We start from the raw sequence: 23,089 nt of genomic DNA, 5'->3' as shown, positions 1-23,089 counted from the left end.
CAAGTCTTTCAATATCTCCAAGAGCCTGGTCTTCTAACATTCAGGTGTTCCAACATCCCCAGTGTTTGAATAACTAGGTCTCTCTTAATATCCCGATCTTTTAGTGTCCAGGTGTCCTAATGTTCAGGGCTGCCAACACTCTTGACTTCCAGAATCCTGAAAAGTACATCTTCCAAATTCTGTGTCTTTTAACATGAATATGTCAATATCCAGGTTTTCTAGTGTCTCCCAATATCCAGGGATTCTGATTTAAGATTTCTAAATGTCTAGGTCTTCTACTGTCCATACCTTCCAATGTTTAGGGCTTCCAAGGTACAGGACTTGCAATGTCTCTAGTGTTCAGGGCTTCCAGTATCCATGGCTTCCATATCCATTAATTCCAACACTCAGGGCCTCCAAAGTCTCCAATGTCCAGAATAACGAATGTCCTCAAAAATCTAAGGCTTCCAATGTCTCCAACATCCTGTGCTTCCAATGTCTCCAATGTCCAGGGTTTCCAATGGCGCCAGTGTCAAGGTCTTCCAACGACTCCCAAGTCTTCCAGCAACTCCAAGTCTTCCAACTAATTCCAAGTCTTCCAACAACATCAAGGTCTTCCAGCTAACCCAGTCTTCCAGAAAATCCACATCTTCCAGACAATCCATGTCTTCCAGCAAATCCAGTCTTCCAGCAATTATAGGTCTTCCACAAAATCCATATCTTCCAGGAAAATCCATGTCTTCCAACAATTTCAAGTCTTCCGGCCAATCCACGTCTTCCAGAAAAATCTATGTCTTCCACCAAATCCAAGTCTTCCAGCTAATTTACGTCTTCCATAAAAATCCAAGTCTTCCAGTCAATCCATGTCTTCCAGAAAGAAATCCAGGTCTTCCTCTCAGTCCACGTCTTCCAGAAAAATCTACGTCTTCCATCAAATCCAGATCTTCCAGAAAAATCCATGTCTTCCACCAAATCCAGTCTTCCAATCAATCCATGTCTTCCAGACAAACTCTATGTCTTCCACTAAATCCAGGTCTTCCAATAAAGCCACGTCTTCCAGAAAATTCATGTCTTCCACTAAATTCAGGTCTTCCAGCAAACTTATGTCTTCCTAGAGATTAACGTCTTCCAGAAAATTCATGTCTTCCAGTAACGTCCAAGTCTTCCAGCAAATCTATGTCTTCCAAATAATCCAGGTCTTCCGGACAATTCGGGTCTTCCTGAAAATCCATGTCTTCCAGAAAAGCCATGTCTTCCAGGAAATCCATGTCTTCCAATGACCTCCAGGTCTTCCAGCCTATCCAAGTCTTCCAGAAAATCCATGTCTTCCATCAAATCCTGGCTTCCAGAAAATCCACGTCTTCCAGGAGATCCATGTCTTCCAGCAAATCCTTGTCTTCCAACAAAACTGTGTCTTCCATCAAATTCATGTCTTCCAGGCTACCCATGTCTTCCAGAAAATCCACGTCTTCCAGAAAATCCATGTCTTCCAACAAAGGTGCGTCTTCCAGAAAATCCACGTCTTCCAACAAAGCGGCATCTTCCAGAAAATCCACGTCTTCCAACAAAGCCGTGTCTTCCAGAAAATCCATGTCTTCCAACAAAGGTGCGTCTTCCAGAAAATTCACGTCTTCCAAAAAAGGTGCGTCTTCCAGAAAATCCATGTCTTCCAACAAAGGGGTGTCTTCCAGAAAATCCACGTCTTCCAAAAAACCATGTCTTCCAGAAAATCCATGTCTTCCTACATCTCCAGGTCTTCCAGCATCTCCAGGGCTTCCAGCATCTGCTCGTCTTCCAGCATCTCTGTGTCTTCCAGCATCTCCACGTCTTCCAACATCTCCACGTCTTCCAGCATCTCCATGTCTTCCAAACAGCTACTCAGTCTTCCAAAAGCAGGCTCAATATCCACGTCTTCCAACGTCTCCAGTGTACCGGTCTTCTAACATTCAGGTCTTCCAGTGTCTACGATATCCAGGTATTTTAACATGTTCCATAGTTCAGGCCTTCCGACCTTTCCCCAGGTCCAGACGTTTTCAAAATTAGTCTTCCCAAGTTCGAGCCTTTCCATGTTCAGATTTTTCCATATACAAGCCTTCCAACTCAAATATTTCTGCTTCTAGTTGAATTAGCTTCAAAAAATTGAATAGGGCATTCCTTCTTATAGACCAGATCTTATGGATCAACTGTACTTCAGCTCAATAGTGTTTTTGCTACTAGGAAATGTGCATTCATTCTTTACAACTTTTAAAGATAGTGTTCGTAAAACAGCTTCTATAGAATAAACACATAGATGGGATTGCTGTGACAAATTTTGCTAATTTACTAATGCTCATATATTTTATACAGTCAACTCTGTTTAGGTACAAGTAAAATTCTTATTTTGATGAGAAAAATTCCTGTTTAGAGACTTTATTATTTTAGATAAAGCTGACATACAGTGTATTTATCCATTTTTTATAACATCAATTTTTGTTGTTTGGTCTTATGTGACATAAATAATAATAATAATAACATTAACATAGCATTTACTATGTCCAGGCACTGTTCTAAGGTCCTTACATGCATCAACTCATTTAATCTTCACAAGAACTCATTGAGGTAGATACTATCATCCCTGTTTTACAGATGAGGAATCTAGCACACAGAGGTGAAGTAACTTGTCCAAAGGACACAACTAATAAAGTACAGCACTGGGATTTGAACACAGCTAGCCTGTTTCCAGAGTCTATGACCCTATCCATTATGCCATAATATCTGCTATTGAAAATCAAGATGAGAATTAGAGGATCCGAAGCTTGATTGCTCCCATTTTATGTGTAAATTATTATAAGATCTTATATATAAATGGTCTCACTTTATCCTGTCACTTATCAGAACCCATTTGTGTTCCTCAAATCTCATTCCTCAACTAGCTACTATCATTTCCTTGCTCATGTATACGGAACTAGGCACAAACATTTCCTGATATCATTTTCAGTTTGGGCAGAAATAACACAAGGGAGAACTGAATTCAAGTACCCTTTGCTTTAGAATCATATTCATAACTCCATGATTCGAGCACTGATGCCTGGAATTTAACTCTCCCATCTACTTTAATCCGTTCTCCAGTTTGCACCTTACTATCTAGACCATTTACCATTAGTTTGTTTCTGACCTCCAGGATCCACCTGCTTCTTCAAATATCACTGACATCCTGGATTCCTGACCACTGCCTTGTGTTTGATTAATGGTAACTACAACTCCTTAACTCCCAGCTTGGTGACCTAGAGAACTAACTACTTGGTTCTCCAAGTCTCAGCTCCTACCAGGTGCTTCCAGCAACGTTGCTACCTGTGCCTCTGGCTGGCATGGCAAGCATTAACGCTACATAATGAAATTATGGTTAGGCAAGGAACCTCTAAAGATCTAGAATCATCTATACAAATTAATAATAATAATAATTGAAATACCTTCCAAATAAATGTCTAATAATTGAAATACCTTCCAAATAAATGTCTAATTTAGTTTACAAAGTGCTGTCACTTCATTCCTCCATCTCCATCCCTCCATTTTTTCTTTCATTCAACAAATATTTATTGAGCGTCAACTGTGTGCCAGGCATATTTTAATGGAGCTTAAAATCATTTGGGGGAAACAGACAATGTACAAATAATTGAACAATTATTTATCAGTTGTTGTAAAGCCATGAAGGAAAATTAAGTATAGGATGCTGTAAGAGTCCAGAAAGTTAAGAAAAGCATTCCTGAGGAAGTAACATATATGGTTGCTGGAGGATCTATTTTCTTATTTGATTATCAAAATAACCTTGTGACTAAGCTAAGACAGATGTTTTTATATCACTTTTACCTAACTAGAGGTTAAACAGCAAGTACTAAAGACGGGCATGGGATCCACATATTTTGACTTTTTTTTTCTACTTCTCCATGCTGCCTTAAAATATATAGTAAATACAGTTTTGGCAATATATATCAAGGTATACGAAAATGTTGGTACTCTTTGACTTAGTATTTTCACTTCAATAAATTTACTCAAGGAAATGATCTAAAATATGGATAATTCATGCACAAAGATATTCCTCCCATAGTTACTTGGTATAGTGAAAAACAGAAAAACCTAAGGGTCTAACTTTAAGGACATGATTAAGTAAATGTGCTATTTCCGTGTGATAGACTATTCTTCCATTAAAATATTTATGGTATGTTCATATTATATAATGTTAAGTGAGAAATCAGCATATAAGATTATATGGAGTATGGTTGCAATTATTTTAAATATATATAATCAGAGAAAAATGACTAGAAATACACACATTGGAGATTGTGAACTAATTATCTCTAGGTGGGTAGGATTATGTGTGATTTTTGTTTACTTCTCTATGTTCTTATTTTCTGCGAAAGTTCTTACAGTGTGAAAGTATTTTATATTCAGGAAAAATATTTAAATGATTGTGCATAAAATTCATTATTTATTCATCTTTTTATTATACATGTAATCAAGTTTTACTGTTGAAAACACTTTGAAATATAAGTAAGCAAAGTGAAAAAATTTAAAAAATAAACTCAATACTCAGACAAACACTGTAAAATTTTTGGTGTATGCTCTTCCACACTCTATGTATGTTAATTTTTTTTACAAAATGGAATCATACTGCCTTTTATCCTATTTTTTCCACTTAATAAATTGTAAACATTTCATGTCAGTAAACATGCATCTGTATTATAATTTTAATACATAGCTTATTTACTTCGTCTCCTACTGGTGGGCATTAAATTCTTTCCAATTTGTTTTGTATTCTAAAAACTGCTGTGATGAGCACATACATTGTGTAAGTTGTGCAGAACACAAACTGTGTTGTCCCACGTGGTAGCCCTGTACATAACTGTGTGCATAAATGTTCAGATATTACTTAGGATAAATTCTGAAAAGGAGAGTTGCTGAGTCAAAGGGTATATGCATCCATATTGCTTATCATGGCAAAAAAATTAAAAGCAATCTGGATGTCCGACAGTTGGGGGTGGTTAACTAAAATTATGTTGCAACAATATGATGACATATTATGCAGTCATTTAATATTCAGAAGAATATTTACTGAAATGGGAATATGTTCACAAGATCTCAGTAGTGAGAGAAACAGGTCACATGAAAGTATGTATAATATTCCAATTTTGTAGAAAGAAAACTATATAAATGTCTTCAGAAAAATGACCAGTAGAATATACACTAAAGTATTAGTAGTGAAAGTTCAAAAAGGATTGTGGTATATTTACACAATGGAATATTATACAGCAGAGAAATGAAGGCACTACAGGTAAATAATAATAATAATATGGGTAGATTTTACTTCTATCATGTTAAATTAAGGTATCAAGTCCCAGAAGACTACATATAATAGAATATTCCTTTTTTACTATTCAAAAACAAGTAAAACTGAAGGCTATATTATTTAGGTGTACATATATATTTGGGATTAAAAATATTTTATTAGAAATCAAAGGAATAGCAAGGAAAACTTCAGGATAATGGCCACTGGGGCTGAGGAAAGGGGGTTGGAATAGGAGGGGATCAGAGAAGTAGGTGGAAGTTATTGTCAGTATTCTAGTGCTCAGATTTGATGGGTGGGTGGGTAGGTGGGTATTCATTCTATAACTAAAAACATATCATTGACTATTTAGTGATTGTATGAGTATTATGAAAATTAAATAAAAGAACAAGTTCTTGGATCAAAATAAAAGAGGGCATGGGTCAGTGAAACAGTGTGCATGTTCTATGACAGTGTGGATGCATGACTCATAATTCAGTTCTGTGCACTTGAATTTCACATTTTCTTAAGCAATTATCTCTGGGTGGTGGAAATACATGGGCTTTTTATTCTCTGTGTCTCTTTATTCTCTGAATTTTCTATAGGGAAAATACAATATTATCTTAGTTGAAAGACAAGCCCCAAATTATGTAGAGTAAGATCTCAAGTATGTTAAAAATGCATAACAGGGGCTGAAAAGACAAGTGGTGACACTAATGCCTCTGTGTGGTGAGAATTCATATCACTTTTCTTCTGTTTCCTTACAGTTTTTTTAAAAATCCAAATGTTATACAGTGAGCTTATGTTACTTTTTCTGTTAGAAAAGTAATACATGCTTATTATAAAAGTAAAAAGTACAGTGGTTTATAAGGTAGCAAGTGAAAATATCCCTCTCCTAGTCCCACAGCCCAGAGACAGGCATGATTATTTGTTTTGTATCTTCCAAGTACTTTTTCTGTTTATGTGTTCTTGTGTGTCTTACAAAACGAAATTATCCTATGCATGTTATTCTATCTACAACTTGATCAACCCATACCTCTCATCCCCAGATCAATAGAAAGTCATTGTAACAGCTAGTAGAATTCTATAGTAGGGTGTACTATATAATTTATTCAACTCTTTCCACATGATACATCTTTAGGTTGTTAGCAGTTTTTTTTTCTATTACAGATAATGCTATAAAAAATGGTCTTTTGAATCTATCTTTTGCACATTTAGAAGTATTTTCATAGGCCAGTACCTTAGAAGTGTAATTGATAGATCAAAGAGTTTGAGCTAAATTGCCTCCCAGCATGCTAGACACTATTATTCTTTTTAATTTTTGTCAGCACTTTGGATGAAAAATCGAATCTCATTCCTTTATTTTTCCCTAATCGCCAGTGAAGTTAAGCACCTTTTAATATATTTATTAGCTATTTGTATTTCTTCTGTGGGAGATTGCTTGTTCATATCCTTTGCCTATTTTTTCTGTTGAATCATTTGTCTTTTTTCCTTCTTGATTTGTAGGAGGCCTCTGGATATTAGAGCTGGTATCCTTTTGTCTGCTATATGTTGCCATTGTCTGTCATTTGTCTTTTTTTTTTTTTTTTTTTGTGGTACGCGGGCCTCTCACTGTTGTGGCCTCTCCCGTTGCGGAGCACAGGCTCCGGACGCGCAGGCTCAGCGGCCATGGCTCACGGGCCTAGCCGCTCCACGGCATGTGGGATCTTCCCGGACTGGGGCACGAACTCGTGTCCCCTGCATCGGCAGGCAGACTCTCAACTACTGCGCGAAGCCCCTGTCATTTGTCTTTTTAAAAGTTTATTTATGATGGTATTTGGCATAGATTTTAATTATGTAAAAAGGCAAACATTGTAATCTTTTGTGTACAGTTTCTTGGTTTTGTCTTATATTTAGGTAGGCTTCTGTACCCAAAATTATTTTCCTCTACTAGTTTATATATTTGTATAGCTTAGTGCTTTAATCCATATATGTTGTGTATGGTGGAAAGTAGGAACCTATGTTTATTTTTTCAGAAGAGATAGCTAGTCTTCCCAACTTATTTATTGTATTGAATTATATCTGCACTGATTTGGAATTCTCTCTATGGGTATGCTGCTTATGTTTCTTTTCTATTCAATTTTTGTCTGTTACTGAGCTAGTACCTCACTGCTTTAATTACTGTAGCATTGTAATATATTTTTGAAATCTGTCCACCCTTCATTATTCTTTTTTTTTCCTAGAATTTACTTGGTTGTTTTTGTACATTTTCTTTTTCCAGACGAATTTTAGAATCAACTCATCAACTTCTGTAAAACTAAAAAAATCCCTGGAAGTGCCTTGGACCTTTTGAGTAATGTGTCAAAATTGGCATCTTTACAATATAGAGTTTTGTAAACTCAGTTCTGTGGGGGTTTTTCCAGTTAGTTATCTTGAATTCTTAGATATGCAATCATGTCAGCAGTAAATAATGAAACATTTGTCTTTTCCTTGCTAATGTTTACATCTAATTTTATTCATTTTTAGCACATTGGTAAAGATCTTATGACTTCCAAGACAGTGCAGATTTATATGGCTTAATAAAGAGTAGGGGGGCTTCCCTGGTTGTGCAGTGGTTGATAATCTGCCTGCTAATGCAGGGGACACGGGTTCGAGCCCTGGTCTGGGAAGATCCCACATGCCGTGGAGCAGCTAGGCCTGTGAGCCACAACTACTGAGCCTGCGCGTCTGGAGCCTGTGCTCCGCAACAAAAGCGGCCGCGATAGTGAGAGGCCCGTGCACCGCGATGAGGAGTGGCCCCCGCTTGCCACAACTAGAGAAAGCCCTCGCACAGAAACGAAGACCCAACACAGCAAAAATAAATAAATTAATTAATTAATTAAAAAAAAAGAGTAGGCATCCTTCTCTTGTTTTTGACCTTAATAGAAGTAACTCATTGTTTCACTCTAAAATATGATGATTGCCATTGTTTCTGATAGATACACTTTTTCAAGTTATGGAAATGCCCTTCTGGTCCTTATTCCTGATTGACTTATAGTTTTGTCAGGAACAGATATAGAATGTTATCAAAGACCTTTCCTGGTATCTGCCAAGGTGATAATATTGTTATTCTTTTTAACCTGTTAATGTATTAATTACACTAATAGATTTCCTAGTGTTGATCTATTCTTGCATTCTTGGAATAAAACTGACTTGGTAGTGATGTTTTGACTATGTTGATATTTCATTTAGAATATAAATCTCTGTATTAATAAGTCCCTAGAGCAGTGCCTCCTTACCTTTTTCAAATCATGGCAATTAAAGCAAATGTGTATTTTCTTTTTGTTTGGTAATATTATATTTCTACATATTAAATCAAACTTGTTAATTGTTATTTAGATTTTCCCTTTTTAACTGCTTGATCTAATTTTTCAGATAAAAGTATGTAAAATCTCTCACTGTTGTTTTGTCACAGCCTCCTATTTTTAACGTTTTCTGCTTTACATATTTGAACTTCTTTTTCATTGTGTTAAATTTCATGATTTTCTTACTGCATTGCGTTAATTCACAACATAAAGAAACCTTCTTTAACCCATTTAATGCTTTTTGCCTTACATTTCTTCCCCCCGCCACTTGATTTTTGTTAGCATTTTTCTGGTGTATCTTTATCCACTCCCATATTTTCAACATTTTTGTGTTTTGTTTTAGGTGTATCTTTTCAAAACAGCATGTGATGCGATTTTTTAAACTTCATCTGAGAATGTCTGCCTCTTAATTCATAATTAAACCCTTTACATAGATTACAACTGTAAAGTATTTATTATTAATCTGTCAATTAAAATTTTTTGGTTTTCTTCTTCTTCCTAGATTTGTCAAAGTGTGTTTCCTCCTTTTTCCTATATAGTGGTTTAGGAGTTTGAAATATAGCTTCTAAGAGTGGTTGCACTGATATATACATATTTTAGTTCATGTATTTTTATATTGTTAAAAATTTATATGTTAAAAATATGTTTAAGGTGAGCATATAATACTTCTGTAATAAAAAAAAGCATCTGCTTTTAAATGTGTCCAGTATTTGTTCATTCCTTACCAGTCTCATTCTCCTTGCTCAGGCTTTCATCATCTAGATTTTATATCCTTCCACAAACCTCTCAGTCTCTCACTACACCTGTCCATCTTGTATACTGCTACCAGATCATCTCCTTAAAATATAAGTTTCTCCATACAACTCAATTCCTAACTAAATCTAAACTCCTACACCTGACATCCAAGTTCTCCATGACCTTATCCCTATAACCATAACCGTTCCTGTTCTCTACTTGACCATGGACCATCTATTCCAGGCAGGCTGGTTTCCTCACTCCCTTATAAATCAGCATTTGTTCCTCTACTTTCATTTATTTTGTTTCCTACTTTTTTCCTATGTTTACCTGGAGTCCTACCCAACCACAAAGAGTGTAGATACCTGTCTTAGAAGATAAGTTATTCTTCTGTCATGATAGTTTTCCATTAGGGAAGACCTATGTCTTCAGGGATGCAACATTCTGGTCACAAAACTATGGGAACAGACTTCATTTTTGACCAGGAAACCTTAAAGCATTTGATGTCTATTGAAGAGGGACAATTTTGACTGTGTTCTAAAATGCTTTAACATTGAGGTTGATATTAACCCCTCACCCAAACCAAAGGTTTCTTTACAGTTCTTCCTTAATAACAGTGCAGGACAACATCACCTCAATGTAAACCTTTCCCGAGTTTCTGTAGTTTCTGGATCCTCTCTAACAGAGGATAGTCAGTCTCTCATTTCCTTGAGAGTTATTTGGGGGCATGTCAGCATTTAGTCCATGACCTTAAGCTCCTCTGGAAGTTTCTGTCAACTGCTCCAGGCCTGATTCCTCAACAGAGCTTTTGCTTCCATTTCAGTTAGTGTGACCCTTCCTTCCCCAGAATGGAGCTGGGAATGGGGCCCCAAATCTCTAGGCACTGAGGAAACATTTTCTTATCAGTGCCAAGAAATAATCATTCATCTACAGTGCTCCCACCCCCAAAAGACAAGGTCTTTAGCATACTTTGTACTTTTATTTCCCTTACCACCTCCTCCAGATCACTCTGCCCCCAAAGTTCCTAGAAAGGAGTACAGCTGTAAGTAATGCTATCCTCATGATGTGGTGTTCTCTGGATCAACAAAGCTGAATTCTTGATGAACCACTGCCCCTTTTCTAGACTTCAAAATATTTTTGGTTGTTTACACTATGCTCTTTCTACTTTATGACTTTAACTTAATAGTTGACTTAATTTCATAACCACATTACCAGTAATTATTGAGACCATATGTTTTCCTGGTTACTATTGTTAGCACCAAGTCGTCTCCCTTCTTGCATGCATTTCTCATTTTTCATGAATAAAACACATTTTCCCTCCCTGGAGTGTGGTATAAAGTCTCAGCTTTTTCATATCGCAACCAAGCTTCTCTTGGGTACCTAGATCACCAGGAACATATAGGTGCAAAAGTCCACACAGGTCCTGACATGTATAAATGCACTACAGCAACCACCTTTTTATACGTGGGTCTTATTCCTGAAGAACACAGCAAAATTGGTGCCTCCATTTTGAACCAAGCTCAGCATCAGAAAGTTTCCATCCTCATCAGCATTGTGAAAAATGAGGACGAGCTCAGGTGTTCATGCTGTATCTGCCCCCAAGTCCCCAGCAGGTGAGAAAGCCCACAGATTCAATTTAATATCCAGACTCAGATGGTCCTAATACAGAGTTTGTCTGAGGATTGTGATCATATATGCATTTTGTATTGCCTGCTTACTTTATGTCGCCCCTGTTGAGTATTGTCATGGACATTTGGCCGTTCACAGACTCCATTGGTTCCAGGAGACCAAAATCACTTTTTTAATGTTCAAATTTTCATAGACCAGTGGTGATGACTTTAAGCTGACTCTTATTCCACAACTCAGACACCTTCGAAAGTGTCCTTGCTTCCTCCAGGAACAGGATGTTTCAGGCTGATTTTAAAGTATGCTACTATCTAAGGACCCCAGTTCCTTTTTATTGAAAAACAGAGAGACCAAACTCAGGATGCTAAGAGTGAAAATAGTTTCACATGACTGCTTGGGGTAGAACACAGTAGCGTGGTGGCTACTATTCACTTTCATGATGAATCAAAAATATTACTTTTGGGCTTCCCTGGTGGCGCAGTGGTTGAGAGTCCGCCTGCCGATGCAGGGGACATGGGTTCGTGCCCCGGTCCGGGAAGATCCCACATGCCGCGGAGCGGCTGGGCCCGTGAGCCATGGCCGCTGAGCCTGCGCGTCCGGAGCCTGTGCTCCGCAACCGGAGAGGCCACAGCAGTGAGAGGCCTGTGTACCACAAAGAAAAAAAAATTACTTTTTTTCCAAAATAACACCCAAGTTCATGTTATTGCTTTTAAGCCACTGTTTCTTTTTATCTGGTTTAATGAGGGCTTATTCATCCAATTTTTCAGTTGTGTTTTTAAGCCACTAATTTTTTTTTCCTTTTCTACTGGCTTTATTATACCATGATAGGTGTTATAAAACTACGAGTTCAAATGACAGCACTGGAAGCCTTATATTTCTTTGAAAAGGCCACAATTCACATGTATACAATGGAATATTACTCAGCCATAAAAAGAAACGAAATTGAATTATTTGTAGTGAGGTGGATGGACCTAGAGACTGTCATACAGAGTGAAGTAAGTCAGAAAGAGAAAAACAAATACTGTATGCTAACACATATATATGGGATCTAAAAAAAAAAAAAGGTTCTGAAGAACCTAGGGGCAGGACAGGAATAAAGACGCAGATGTAGAGAATGGACTTGAGTACATGGGGGGGGGAAGGGTAAGCTGGGACGAAGTGAGAGAGTGGTATGGACATATATACACTACCAAATGTCAAATGGATAGGTAGTGGGAAGTAGCCGCATAGCACAGGGAGATCAGCTCCGTGCTTTGTGACCATCTACAGGGGTGGGATAGGGAGGGTGAGAGGGAGATGCAAGAGGGAAGAGGTACGTGGATATATGTATACGTATAGCTGATTCACTTTGTTATACAGCAGAAAGTAACACACCACTGTAAAGCAATTATACTCCAATAAAGATGTTAAAAATAAAGAAAAGGCCACAATTTGTGTAGCTCCAGACAATCTCCATCAATAGTCTTCAAACCCCAGTGATCTGAAAAGAAAAATCTCCATCCCCACCAAAGGAATCCAGAAGTGTGGGACATGACTAGCTCAAATAGATTATCAAGCAGTTGTCTAAAAGTTATCATTAATGCTTTATTTTTATGGGAACTAGTGTTTTTCTGTTGTTGCAGGCAGCTTTAATATTGAGCTCCAGTTTCTTAAAGGCTTTTAGATAAATACAGATATTTATTATCTCAGTACTGTACCAGTGCATCTTTGCAAATAACAAGTAAGAATATCAGAAAATGTAGCCAATATAAAAAATCATCAAACTTAAATTTTATCCAGAAAGTTCAAGTGGGCTTATTTCTGTATGCCTGTATAATTCACAATTCTGTTTGTTTACTATAAGCACCAAAACATAAAATGCCAGAAAATTAAGATAGCAAACTTCAATTGCAATTTTATGTCCAAGTCACATTTACTTACCCTCCTTTTTCTCACCCTCCGCTGATTCCCACTAATCCAAGTAGTGACATTCTTTACATGGTTTCTTATTAAAACAAGGACAAAATAGCTATTTAAAGTTTTAGTGCAAAGATCAACATGGATTAAGATGTCTCATTTCAGTAAGCCCAATTTTGAGTTCAGTGGTAACTTGATCACTACAGAAAAGATATACAAAGTCACTCTTCTCTGGGTTACTTTGCTGATAGGGCCTGTATTGCTTACTTATTGTGGTATAAAAAACCACTTCAAAATACAGTGGCTTAAGTTGATAATCTTCTATTATCATGAGCCTATGAGTTAGCTGGGCATGCCTTCTTATCTATGCTAGACTCACTTATGTGTCTTCAGTCAGTTATGGGTAAGCTAGGAAGCAGCTCTGCTGATCTTGGCTGGGTTCTCTCTCATATTTGGGAATTTCTTAGAATAATGTTTCCCATTTACATGGCCTTTCCTTCTCCATCAGACTAGCCCAAGTATGTTCTCACAGCATGGCAAACTTCCAAGAAGGAGAATAGAAGTGTGCAAGTCCTCTTGAGGCCTATAGATGGAACTGGCACATTATCACTTCTTCCACATTCAGCTGGCCAAAGGAAGTTGCAATGGATCCCAGATTCAAGGTGTGGGGAAATAAACTCCACCTTTTAATGGGAAGAACTGCAAAGTCACATTGCAGCAGGTATGGATATAGGGAGTGTGTTAATGGTGGCCATCAGCTGTGGATGAGCTCTTCACTGTGCTCTTACATATTTGGGGGTCACTAGCCTTATGCTGCCCTAGGATGACCTCAGCTGGGACAACTGGGGTTTGTTCCACATTTTCTTGTTCTTCAGCAGTCTTGTTCTCAAGACGTGGCAGGGATCCAAGAGAGGATTTAAAAGGACCAAGCCTTTTGATGCCTAGAGATGGAACTGGCACATCATCCCTCTGCCACATTCTATTGGCCAAATCAAGTTACAGGGTGTTATCAACTGAATGTTTGTGTCCCCCTCCAAACTCATATGATGAAACCTAATCCCCAAGGTGCAGGTATTTGGAGATGGGGCCTTTGGGATATGATTAGGTTATGAGGGTAAAGTCCTCATGAATGGATGTTTCCATTTCAGAGAATATATTCAAATAGAATCCCTGAGCTATTGAAAATTGTCTCTGCCTTTATGTCCCTGTCCTGATGAGTTACTGAAAATTGTCTCTGTCCTGTTGCAAGACGGCAAACTAGGAGGTCCCAACACTCATCCCTCCCACAAAAACAACAAAAACAGTGAACTTCATGCCAATAAGAATACCTCTAGGAGAGCTCCAGAGTACAAAAAAGAAGTACAATAAAGAAGCTGAAAGAGAGGAACAAAACAACTGCAAGATAAACATAAAACAATTAAAAAAATTGCAACAGTAAGTTCTCACTTATCAATAATTACCTTCAATGTAAACAGATTAAACTTACCAAACAAAAGGTATAGAATGGATGAATGGATAAGTAAACATGATCTAGTCATATGCTACCTATAAGAGACTCACTTTAGAATTAAATACATAAGCTGAGAGTGAAGGGGTGGAAAAAGATATTTCATGCAAATGGTAACCATAAGAAAGCAGGGGTGGCTAAATTTATATCATGCAAAATTGACTTTAAGTCAAAAACTATCTCTAGAAACAGAGAAAGTCTTTACATAATGATTAAAAGGGTGATTCAACAGGAAGATATAACAGTTATAAATGTATATGCACCCAACATCAGAACACTTAAATATATAAAGCAAATACTGACAGATTTGAAGGCAGAAATTGAGAGCAATAAATAAAAGCAAAAGACTTCAATACCTCCATTTACAATAATGGATAGAAAATACAGACAGAAAATCAATAAAGAAACAGCTGACTTGAACTCTAGACCAAATGAGCCTAACTGATATATACAGAACTTTCCATTTAGAGCAGAAGAATACATATTAGTATCTCATACGATATACAAAGATCAACTCTAAAAGGATTAAAGATTTAAATGTAAGACCCGAAACCATAAAACTCCTGGAAGAAAAGGATCAGAAAAGTTCCTTGACATTGGTCTGGGGAAGGATATTTTGTATATGACAGGAAAAGCATTGGCAACAAAAGCAAAAATCAATGAATGGGATTATATTAAACTAAAAAGCTTCTGCACAGCAAACAAAGCAATCAATGGAGTGAAAAGGCAACCTATGGAATGGGAGAAAATATTTGTAAATCATGTATTTGATAAGGGGTTAATATCTAAAATGTATAAGAAACACATACAACTCAACAGCAAAAACAAAACAGCAAATAACTCAATGAAAAATGAGCAAAGACGTGAATAGATATTTCTCAAAAGAAGACATACAAATGGCCCACAAGTACATGAAAAGTTTCTCAGCACCACTAATCATCAGGGAAATCAAATCCATAATGGAATAACATTTCACTCTTGTTAGAGTGGCTATTACTGAAAGACAAAAGACAACAAGTGTTGGTGAGGATGTGGAGAAAAAGGAACCCTTGTATACTGTTGGTTGAAATGCAAAATGATGTAGCCACTACAGCATGGAGTTTTCTCAAAAAATTAAAAATAGCACTACCATATGACCTAGCAATCCCACTTCTGGGTATATATCCAAAGGAAATGGAATCAGGATCTCAAAAGGATATCTACACTCCCACATTCATTTCAGCATCATTCACAATAATCAAGATATGGAAACAACCTAAGTGTCCACGGATGAACAAATGGATAAAGAAAATGTAGTGTGGTGTGTGTGTGTGTGTGTAGTAACGGGCATACCTTGTTTTATTCTGCTTCACTTTATTGCGCTTCACAGATATTGTGCTTTTTTACAGATTGAAGGTTTGTGACAACCCTGCATCAAGCAAATCTATCAGTGCCATTTTCCCAACAGCATTTGTTCACTTCATGTCTCTGTGTCACATTTTGGTAACTCTTGCAATATTTCAAACTTTTTCATTATTATTATATTTGTTATGGTGATCCGTGATCAGTGACTTTTGATGTTACTATTGTCATTGTTTTGGGGTGTCACAAACTGTGCCCAAATAAGATAGTGAATTTAATCAATAAATGTGTGTGTGTTGACTCTTCCACTGAACAGCTGTTTCCACCATCTCTTTCCTCTTCTCAGGCCTCCCTATTCCCTGAGACACAATATTGAAATTATGCCAATTAATATTCCTACAATGACCTCTAAGTGTTCAAGTGAAAGGAAGAGTCACAAGTCTCTCATTTTAAATCAAAAGCTAGAAATAATTAAGCTTAGTGAGGAAGGCACGTTGAAAGCTGAGATAGGCCAAAAGCTAGGCCTCTTGCACCAAACAGGTAGCCAAGTTGTGAATGCAAAAGAAAAGTTCTTGAAGGAAATTAAAAGCACTACTCCAGTGAACACACAAATGATAAGAAAGCAAAACAGACTCATTGCTGATATGGAGAAAGTTTGAGGGATCTGGATAGAAGATCAAACCAGCCATAACCTTACCTAATCCAGAGTAAGGCCCTAACTCTTCAATTCTATGAAGGCTGAGAGAGGTGAGGAAGCTGCAGAGGAAAAGTTTGAAGCTAGCAGAGGTTGGTTCATGAGGCTTAAGGAAAACAGCCGTCTCCATAACTTAAAAGTGCAAAGTGAAGCAGCATTTTCTGATGTAGAAGCTGCAGCAAGTTATCCAGAAAATCTAGCTAAGGTAATTAATGAAGGTGGCTACACGAAACAATAGATGAAACAGCCTTCTATTAGAAGAAGATGCCATCTAGGACTTTCATAGCTAGATAGGAGATGTCAATGCCTGGCTTCAAAGCTTCAAAGGACAAGGCTGACTCTCTTGTTTGATGTAGCTTGTGATTTTCGGTTGAAGCGAGTGCTCAATCATCATTCTGAAAATCCTAGGGCCCTTAAGAATTATGCTAAATCTACTCTGCTTGTACTCTATAAATGGAACAACAAAGCCTGGATGACATCACATCTGTTTACAACATGATTTACTGAATATTTTAAGCTCACCTGTTGAGACCTATTGATGAGAATAAAAGATTCCTTTCAAAATATTACTTCTCGCTGACAAGAACCTGGTCACCCAAGAGTTCTAATGGAGATGTACAATGAGATTCATGTTGTTTTCATGTCAGCTAACAGCATCCATTCTGCAGCCTATGGCTCAAGGATAAGTTTTGACCTTCAGGTCTTACGATTTAAGAAATACATTTTTGGGGGTGGTGGTGTGATGAATTGGGCGATTGGGATTGACATGTATACACTGATGTGTATTAAATTGATGACTAATAAGAATCTGCTGTATAAAAAATAAAGGGCTTCCCTGGTGGCGCAGTGGTTGAGAGTCTGCCTGCTGATGCAGGGGACGCGGGTTCGTGCCGCGGTCTGGGAGGATCCCACATGCCGCGGAGCAGCTGGGCCCGTGAGCCATGGCCGCTGAGCCTGCACGTCCGGAGCCTGTGCTCCGCAACGGGAGAGGCCACAGCAGTGAGAGGCCTGCATACCGCAAATAAATAAATAAATAAATAAATAAATAAAATAAAATAAAATAAAATTCAAAAAAATATAAAAGAAATACATGTTGTAAGGCTATAGCTGCCCATACATAGTGATTCCTCTGATGGATCTGGGCAAAGTAAATTGAAAACCTTTTGGAAAGGATTCACCATTCTAGATGCCATTAAGAACATTCGTGATTCATGTGAATGGGTCAAAATATCAACGTTCACAGGAGTTTGGAAGTTGATTCCAACCCTCATGGATGACTCTGTGGGGTTCAAGAGTTCAGTGGAGACAGTAACTGCATTTGTGGTGGAAATAGCAAGAGAACTATTAGAATTAGAAGCGGAGGCTGAAGATGTGATGGGATTGCTGCAATCTCATGATAAAACTTTAAGGGATGAGGAGTTGCTTCTTAAGGATGAGCAAAGCAAGTGGTTTCTTGAGGTGGAACTACTCCTAGTGAGGAAGCTGTGAAGATTGTTGAAATGGCAACACAGGATTTAGAATATGACATCAACTTAGTTGATAAAGCAGTGACAGGACTTAAGAGGACTGACTCCAATTTTGAAAGACGTTCTACTGTGTGTAAAATGCTATCAGACAGCATTGCATGCTACAGAGAAACTGTGAGAGGAAGTGTCAATCAATACAGCAAACTTCATTGTTGTCTTATTTTAAGAAAGTGCCACGGCCACCCCAGCCTTTGGCAACCATCACCCTGATTGGTCAGCAGCCACCAACATCAAGGTGAGACCCTCTACTGGCAAAAATATCATGATTTGCTGAAGGCTCAGATGATGGTTAGCATTTTTTAGCAATAAAGTATTTTTAAATTAAGGTATGTACATTGTTTTCTAAGACAATGCTATTGCACATGTAATAGTTTATAGTGTTAACATAACTTTTATATACATTGGGAAACTAAAAATTTCATGTGACTTGCTTTATTGCAATATTCACTTTATTGTGATGGGCTGAAGCCAAACCCGAAATATCTTCCAAGTATGCCTGTATAGCACACAATGGAATATTATTCATACTTTAAAAAGAAGGAAATCCTGCTATTTGCAACAACTTGGATGAATACGGAAGACATTATGCTAAGTGAAATAAGCCAGATAAAGATGAATACTCAATTACATGTGGAATCTAAAATATTGAGTTGGCCAAAAAGTTCGTTCCGGTAAGATGTTACGGAAAAACCGGAATGAACTTTTTGGCCAGCCCAATAGTTGAACTCATAGAAGCAGAAAGTAGAATGGTGGTTACCAGGGGCTGGAGGAGGGAGAAATGGAGAAACTTTGGTCAAGGGCTGCAAAGATTCAGTTATGCAAGATGAATAAATTCTGAGGATAATGTACAACAATGTGACTATGATTAACAATATTTTACTGTATACTTGGACTCTTCTAAGAAGGTAGATCTTTATTCTTATACACATTCACACAAATGAAAGAAAAAAGAAAGTGGTAACTATCTGAAGTGATGGAAATGTTAATCAGCTTTATTAGAGTGATTATTTCACAATGTATATGCATATCAAATAATCAAATTATATACCTTAAATGCAGACAATTTTTAATTGCAGAATATGTTAATAAGAAAAAAAAAGAAAATTGCCTCTGCCCCTAGGTGATGATAGCTTTCTGGTATCCCCAAAGCCTATTTCTTTGCAATGGTATTTTAAGTTCAAAATCCTTTCCTTTCAGAACTCTATAAACATTATCATAATGTCTAATATTATTCCATATTATGGATAAAGAATTCAATGCCAGCTATTACAGCTAAACTTTTATTCCCTCTCTCTGAAATCTTCCATGATTTTCACATTATTCTCATAATTTAAAGTATGTGCATCAATTAACTTTTGTTGTATAACAAAACACTTCAACATTTTGTGGCTTAAATTATTTATTGAGCTCACGATTCTGTGGTTTGGCAATTTGGGCTGGGCTCAGCCGGGCAACTTTTCTGATCTCTGCCGGAATCACTCATGCATCTGCAGGTGTAGTGAATGGTCTCACATGTCTGGGGGCTGACTAGGTGTTGTCTCGGATGACAAGAGTGACTGAGTGTCATAATCCAGGTGAATAGCCTGGATTTTCTTGCATGGCAGTCAGGGGCTTCAGGAACATCGAGAGAGCAAGCCTTTGTATGCAAATGCTTTTCAAACCTCTGCTTGTATTATATTTGCTAATATCCCATTGGCCAAAGCAAGCCACATGGCCAACCCAGATACAAGGAGTGGAAATACAGAGTCTACTTCTTGAGGGAAGGATCTGTGATATCATACTGCAAGGGTGAAGATACAGAAAGGGGAATAATATGTGGCTGTTTTTACAATTTTACCATACTCCTCTTTTCATTTCATCTCCTACCCCTCCCTCCATCACTTACTCCACTCCAGCCAAACTGACCTCCTTGCTTTGTCTGAGAAATGGCAGGCATGCTCTCACCCCAGGGCCTTTGTACACACTGATCCATTTGCCTAAAATACTGTTCCACCAGGTATCTGCATAGGTAGTTCCTTTGGCTCTTTCAAGTCTGTGGGTTGGCAATTTGTCCTGAGCTCAGCTGGGCAGTTCTTCTGGTCTCAGCTGGGATCACTCATGTGTCTGTGAGAATCTGGTAGGTCAGCTGGGTGCTAGGAAGGCTTCAGCTGTGATGGCTTGTGTCTGCTCCACATCACTTCTTACCTGTCAGGAGAGTAGCCTGGGCTTGTTCGCATAGTAATCAGAGGGTTGGTCCCAAGCAAGCATAGAAGCACACGAGGCCTCTTGAGATACAGCTTGGAACTAACACAATGTTACTTCCACCACATTCTATTAGTGGAATGTGGGATATCTAGGGCAAGCAACAAGGCCAAGTCAGATTCAAGGTGCTCCTTGATGGGAGGAACTTCAAAGTCACACTGCAAAGGGGCACGGATACAATGAGGGGGAAAATTGTGGTCATTCTTGCAAGCAACATACCATAGTGTGCTATTTTTCAGTATTTTGCTTCAAAACAATAGTCTTCAGCTCGGGGAGGTGTATCTTCTGTTACTCCATAAATTATGTTTTCCCATCTCTCCTTTCTCTCCTTCACCATTTGGAAATTCTATTAGAAAGACTTTTGACTCACCTATATCTATTCTCCATACCTCACAACTTTTCTTTCTTAGCTTTCCTATCTCTCCTTCCACCCCTCCCCAAATATTCTAAAAGAATGCTTTAATGGAATCTTCCAGACATCTAATTTGATTTCCTGCTATGTCCCTTCTGCTATTAGGCCTTATTTTGAGGCAATATTTTCTTTTTTAATCCGGCAATTATATTTATAATGTTCATAAACTGTTTGCTTTTATCACAGTAGCTTGTTCTACTCTTTTATGGACACAAAATTTTCTTGAATATCACTAAGGATTTTTTTCCTAAAGTTTTCTTCTGTTTCCTGCATTAATCCTTTGGAGTTAGTAACCTCTATTCAGCTTTGCATCACTTTTTCATGCTGTCATTATCTTCAGGCAATGGGCAATTATTTTTCAGCTGGCCTCTTCTGAACTGCTCAAGTTAATTATCAATGATCATAATATGAATACTATCCCTGTTGTTACTCTGGATCACATAACATCGAGGTATCTATTTGAGAAATAATTCAATAGAAAAGCAGTGCTTGTAATTTGGAGTATCTGCCTCTGTGACTTTCAAAAAGGGGCTTCTCTTTAAGCACTGTTTGATTTTTTCTCCTTGGCATCTTAATGCATATGACAGTGCTTTCCTGATTAGCAGTCATAGAGGCCTCTGCTATAGCTGCTTCGAAGCATGTTTTTATGAAGTGAAGTTTCACAAAAAGTGAAGCTCCTGTATTTCAAATAGCCTATATTTTGAGTCAGACTATTCTAAACATGTCCTGCAAATTTGGTGAAAATTTATCCAGCCATTTTTATGTGATATGTGGTGATAAAAATATTCAACACAGCATAGTTTGCAATTTCAAATGATTGAAAACATATTAGAAGATATTTTGGCATATTATACAGCATATATATTGATATATGTGCAGTGGAAGGATGCACTACTATACCGTTTGAGTTTTCTAATCATGTGTGTAACTTTAAAAAAAATGTCATCTGGGGTTAACTGATAGTACAGTTATGTGGAACTTTTGTTTCCTGTTTTACATATTTTAAACTAAGAGGAAGAAAGTTATTTAAAAAGCAAATTATGCAATGTTAGCTCAATAGTGTAAAAATGCATAGAAAAAAATGGGAGAAAAGATCCCAAAATGTTAATGGTAATAACAGAGTAATAGATGGTTTTTAAAATGTTTTCTGTATTTTAAAATATCTTTAGTGAGCATATAATATTTTCTAAGCAGAAAATAGTTGAACAAAAATAAGTTTCACAAGATGAACAAAAAAATAGGTCTTTTTGTGCTCATACTGTGTAAGTTATGAGTTTATCATTATAATGTTGGTGTCCTAAATCATTTAACTAAAGAATGGTTGATGCATTTCTGGAATAGTGAGGAAAGACAACTATGGTTTTGCTAAAACATATTAGGGATTAAATGGAGAAGATATCTAGATTTTATCCACACTCTGGCCCCAGGTCAAAGTGGTCTGTCTCTCCTCTGAACTCTTGGAGGGTTTATTTTGCATATTACTCATTAAGTGCATGTCCTTTACTCCAGTATTCCCAACGAAGTGGTTTCATGGGGACAGATTCCGTGTCTTTAAAGCTGTATTTTCTGTAAAGTCTAGTGCATAGTTATTCAATGAATATGTGATGGCTGATGAAAAAAGTGGCATAGCTCATTTTATGACACTGAATGGACTTTGACACAGCAACTTGCTCTTTTACTGTCATGGAGACTTAGATGATACATAACATGAAGAAATGACGACACAAAGTTTATGCACCTTGCCCGAGATCACACAGTTCATAAGTGAGAGGGTTGGGATTTACATTCAGGTTGTCTTACTCTGGAGTTTGAGGCGTTTACTGATACACAGTATGTCAGACTCCATGACAGATTCTGCTGGAAAAAAACCCAATTAACCCAAATAGATTCAGACAATGTATTACATAGTCAACAAAAGCAAGATCACTATAGTGTCAGCTCCCCATACCCTTTGTGCCACAGAGAAACACTGAAACAAAAGGGGGAAGGTGACAGGCAATATAAGTAGCGGAGTACATTGTTGCTGAGGGGCCAATTCCACACCACAGCTGAGAAGTTTTATAGCTTGCAGCTCTCCCTTAAGGGGGTTGGCATGGAGCTCTCCTCTAAACTCTACTATCTAGATAAAATCTGATAAGTGGGCAAATAAGTCAGCTCATTTGAGTAAGTGGGAGATGTAAGCAAAGAAAAAGCAACAAACTGCACGTTTAGTTGATAAGGCTACGAGACAAAATGCCCTGATAATGTGAGTGAGGAGCTTGGTCTTGGTTTACAGCATCATGTAAAGTTCTAAGGAAGGATTATACAAGGCTGAGGTGTCCTTCAAGGACAGCATTGTGTCAGAATAGCTGTTGAGGGCTTCCCTGGTGGCGCAGTGGTTGAGAGTCCGCCTGCCGATGCAGGAGACACGGGTTCGTGCTCCGGTCCGGGAAGATCCCACATGCCGCGGGGCGGCTGGGCCCGTGAGCCATGGCCGCTGAGCCTGCGCGTCCGGAGCCTGTGCTCCGCAA

The 23,089-nt window shown here is 37.7% G+C and overlaps 2 protein-coding genes across 2 annotated transcripts in view; one reads left to right on the top strand and one right to left on the bottom strand.

Annotated features, from left to right (window-relative positions):
* Positions 1-503: 503 nt before the first annotated feature.
* LOC113612511 (cerebellar degeneration related 1) lies at positions 504-1,697 on the bottom strand. The gene is given in 4 exon segments (XM_027092450.1): positions 504-1,138; positions 1,140-1,262; positions 1,264-1,319; positions 1,322-1,697. Coding segments are annotated over 4 exon segments (729 nt in total). The 5' UTR covers positions 1,644-1,697; the 3' UTR covers positions 504-910.
* Positions 1,698-16,500: 14,803 nt separating this feature from the next.
* Positions 16,501-23,089, top strand: part of LOC113612523 (52 kDa repressor of the inhibitor of the protein kinase-like) — a 9,064-nt gene continuing 2,475 nt past the window's right edge. Inside the window, 1 exon segment of the mRNA XM_027092457.1 lies at positions 16,501-16,605. Within this exon segment, the coding sequence (XP_026948258.1) occupies positions 16,501-16,605 (105 nt within the window).

Source organism: Aethalodelphis obliquidens, unplaced genomic scaffold (genome assembly GCF_003676395.1).
Source record: "Aethalodelphis obliquidens isolate GAN/ISIS:26980383/991018 unplaced genomic scaffold, ASM367639v1 scaffold78, whole genome shotgun sequence".
NCBI classification, from domain to species: Eukaryota; Metazoa; Chordata; class Mammalia; order Artiodactyla; family Delphinidae; genus Aethalodelphis; species Aethalodelphis obliquidens.
Note: the sequence above shows the minus strand (reverse complement) of the source record. Positions and strands in the feature narration are given on the sequence as shown.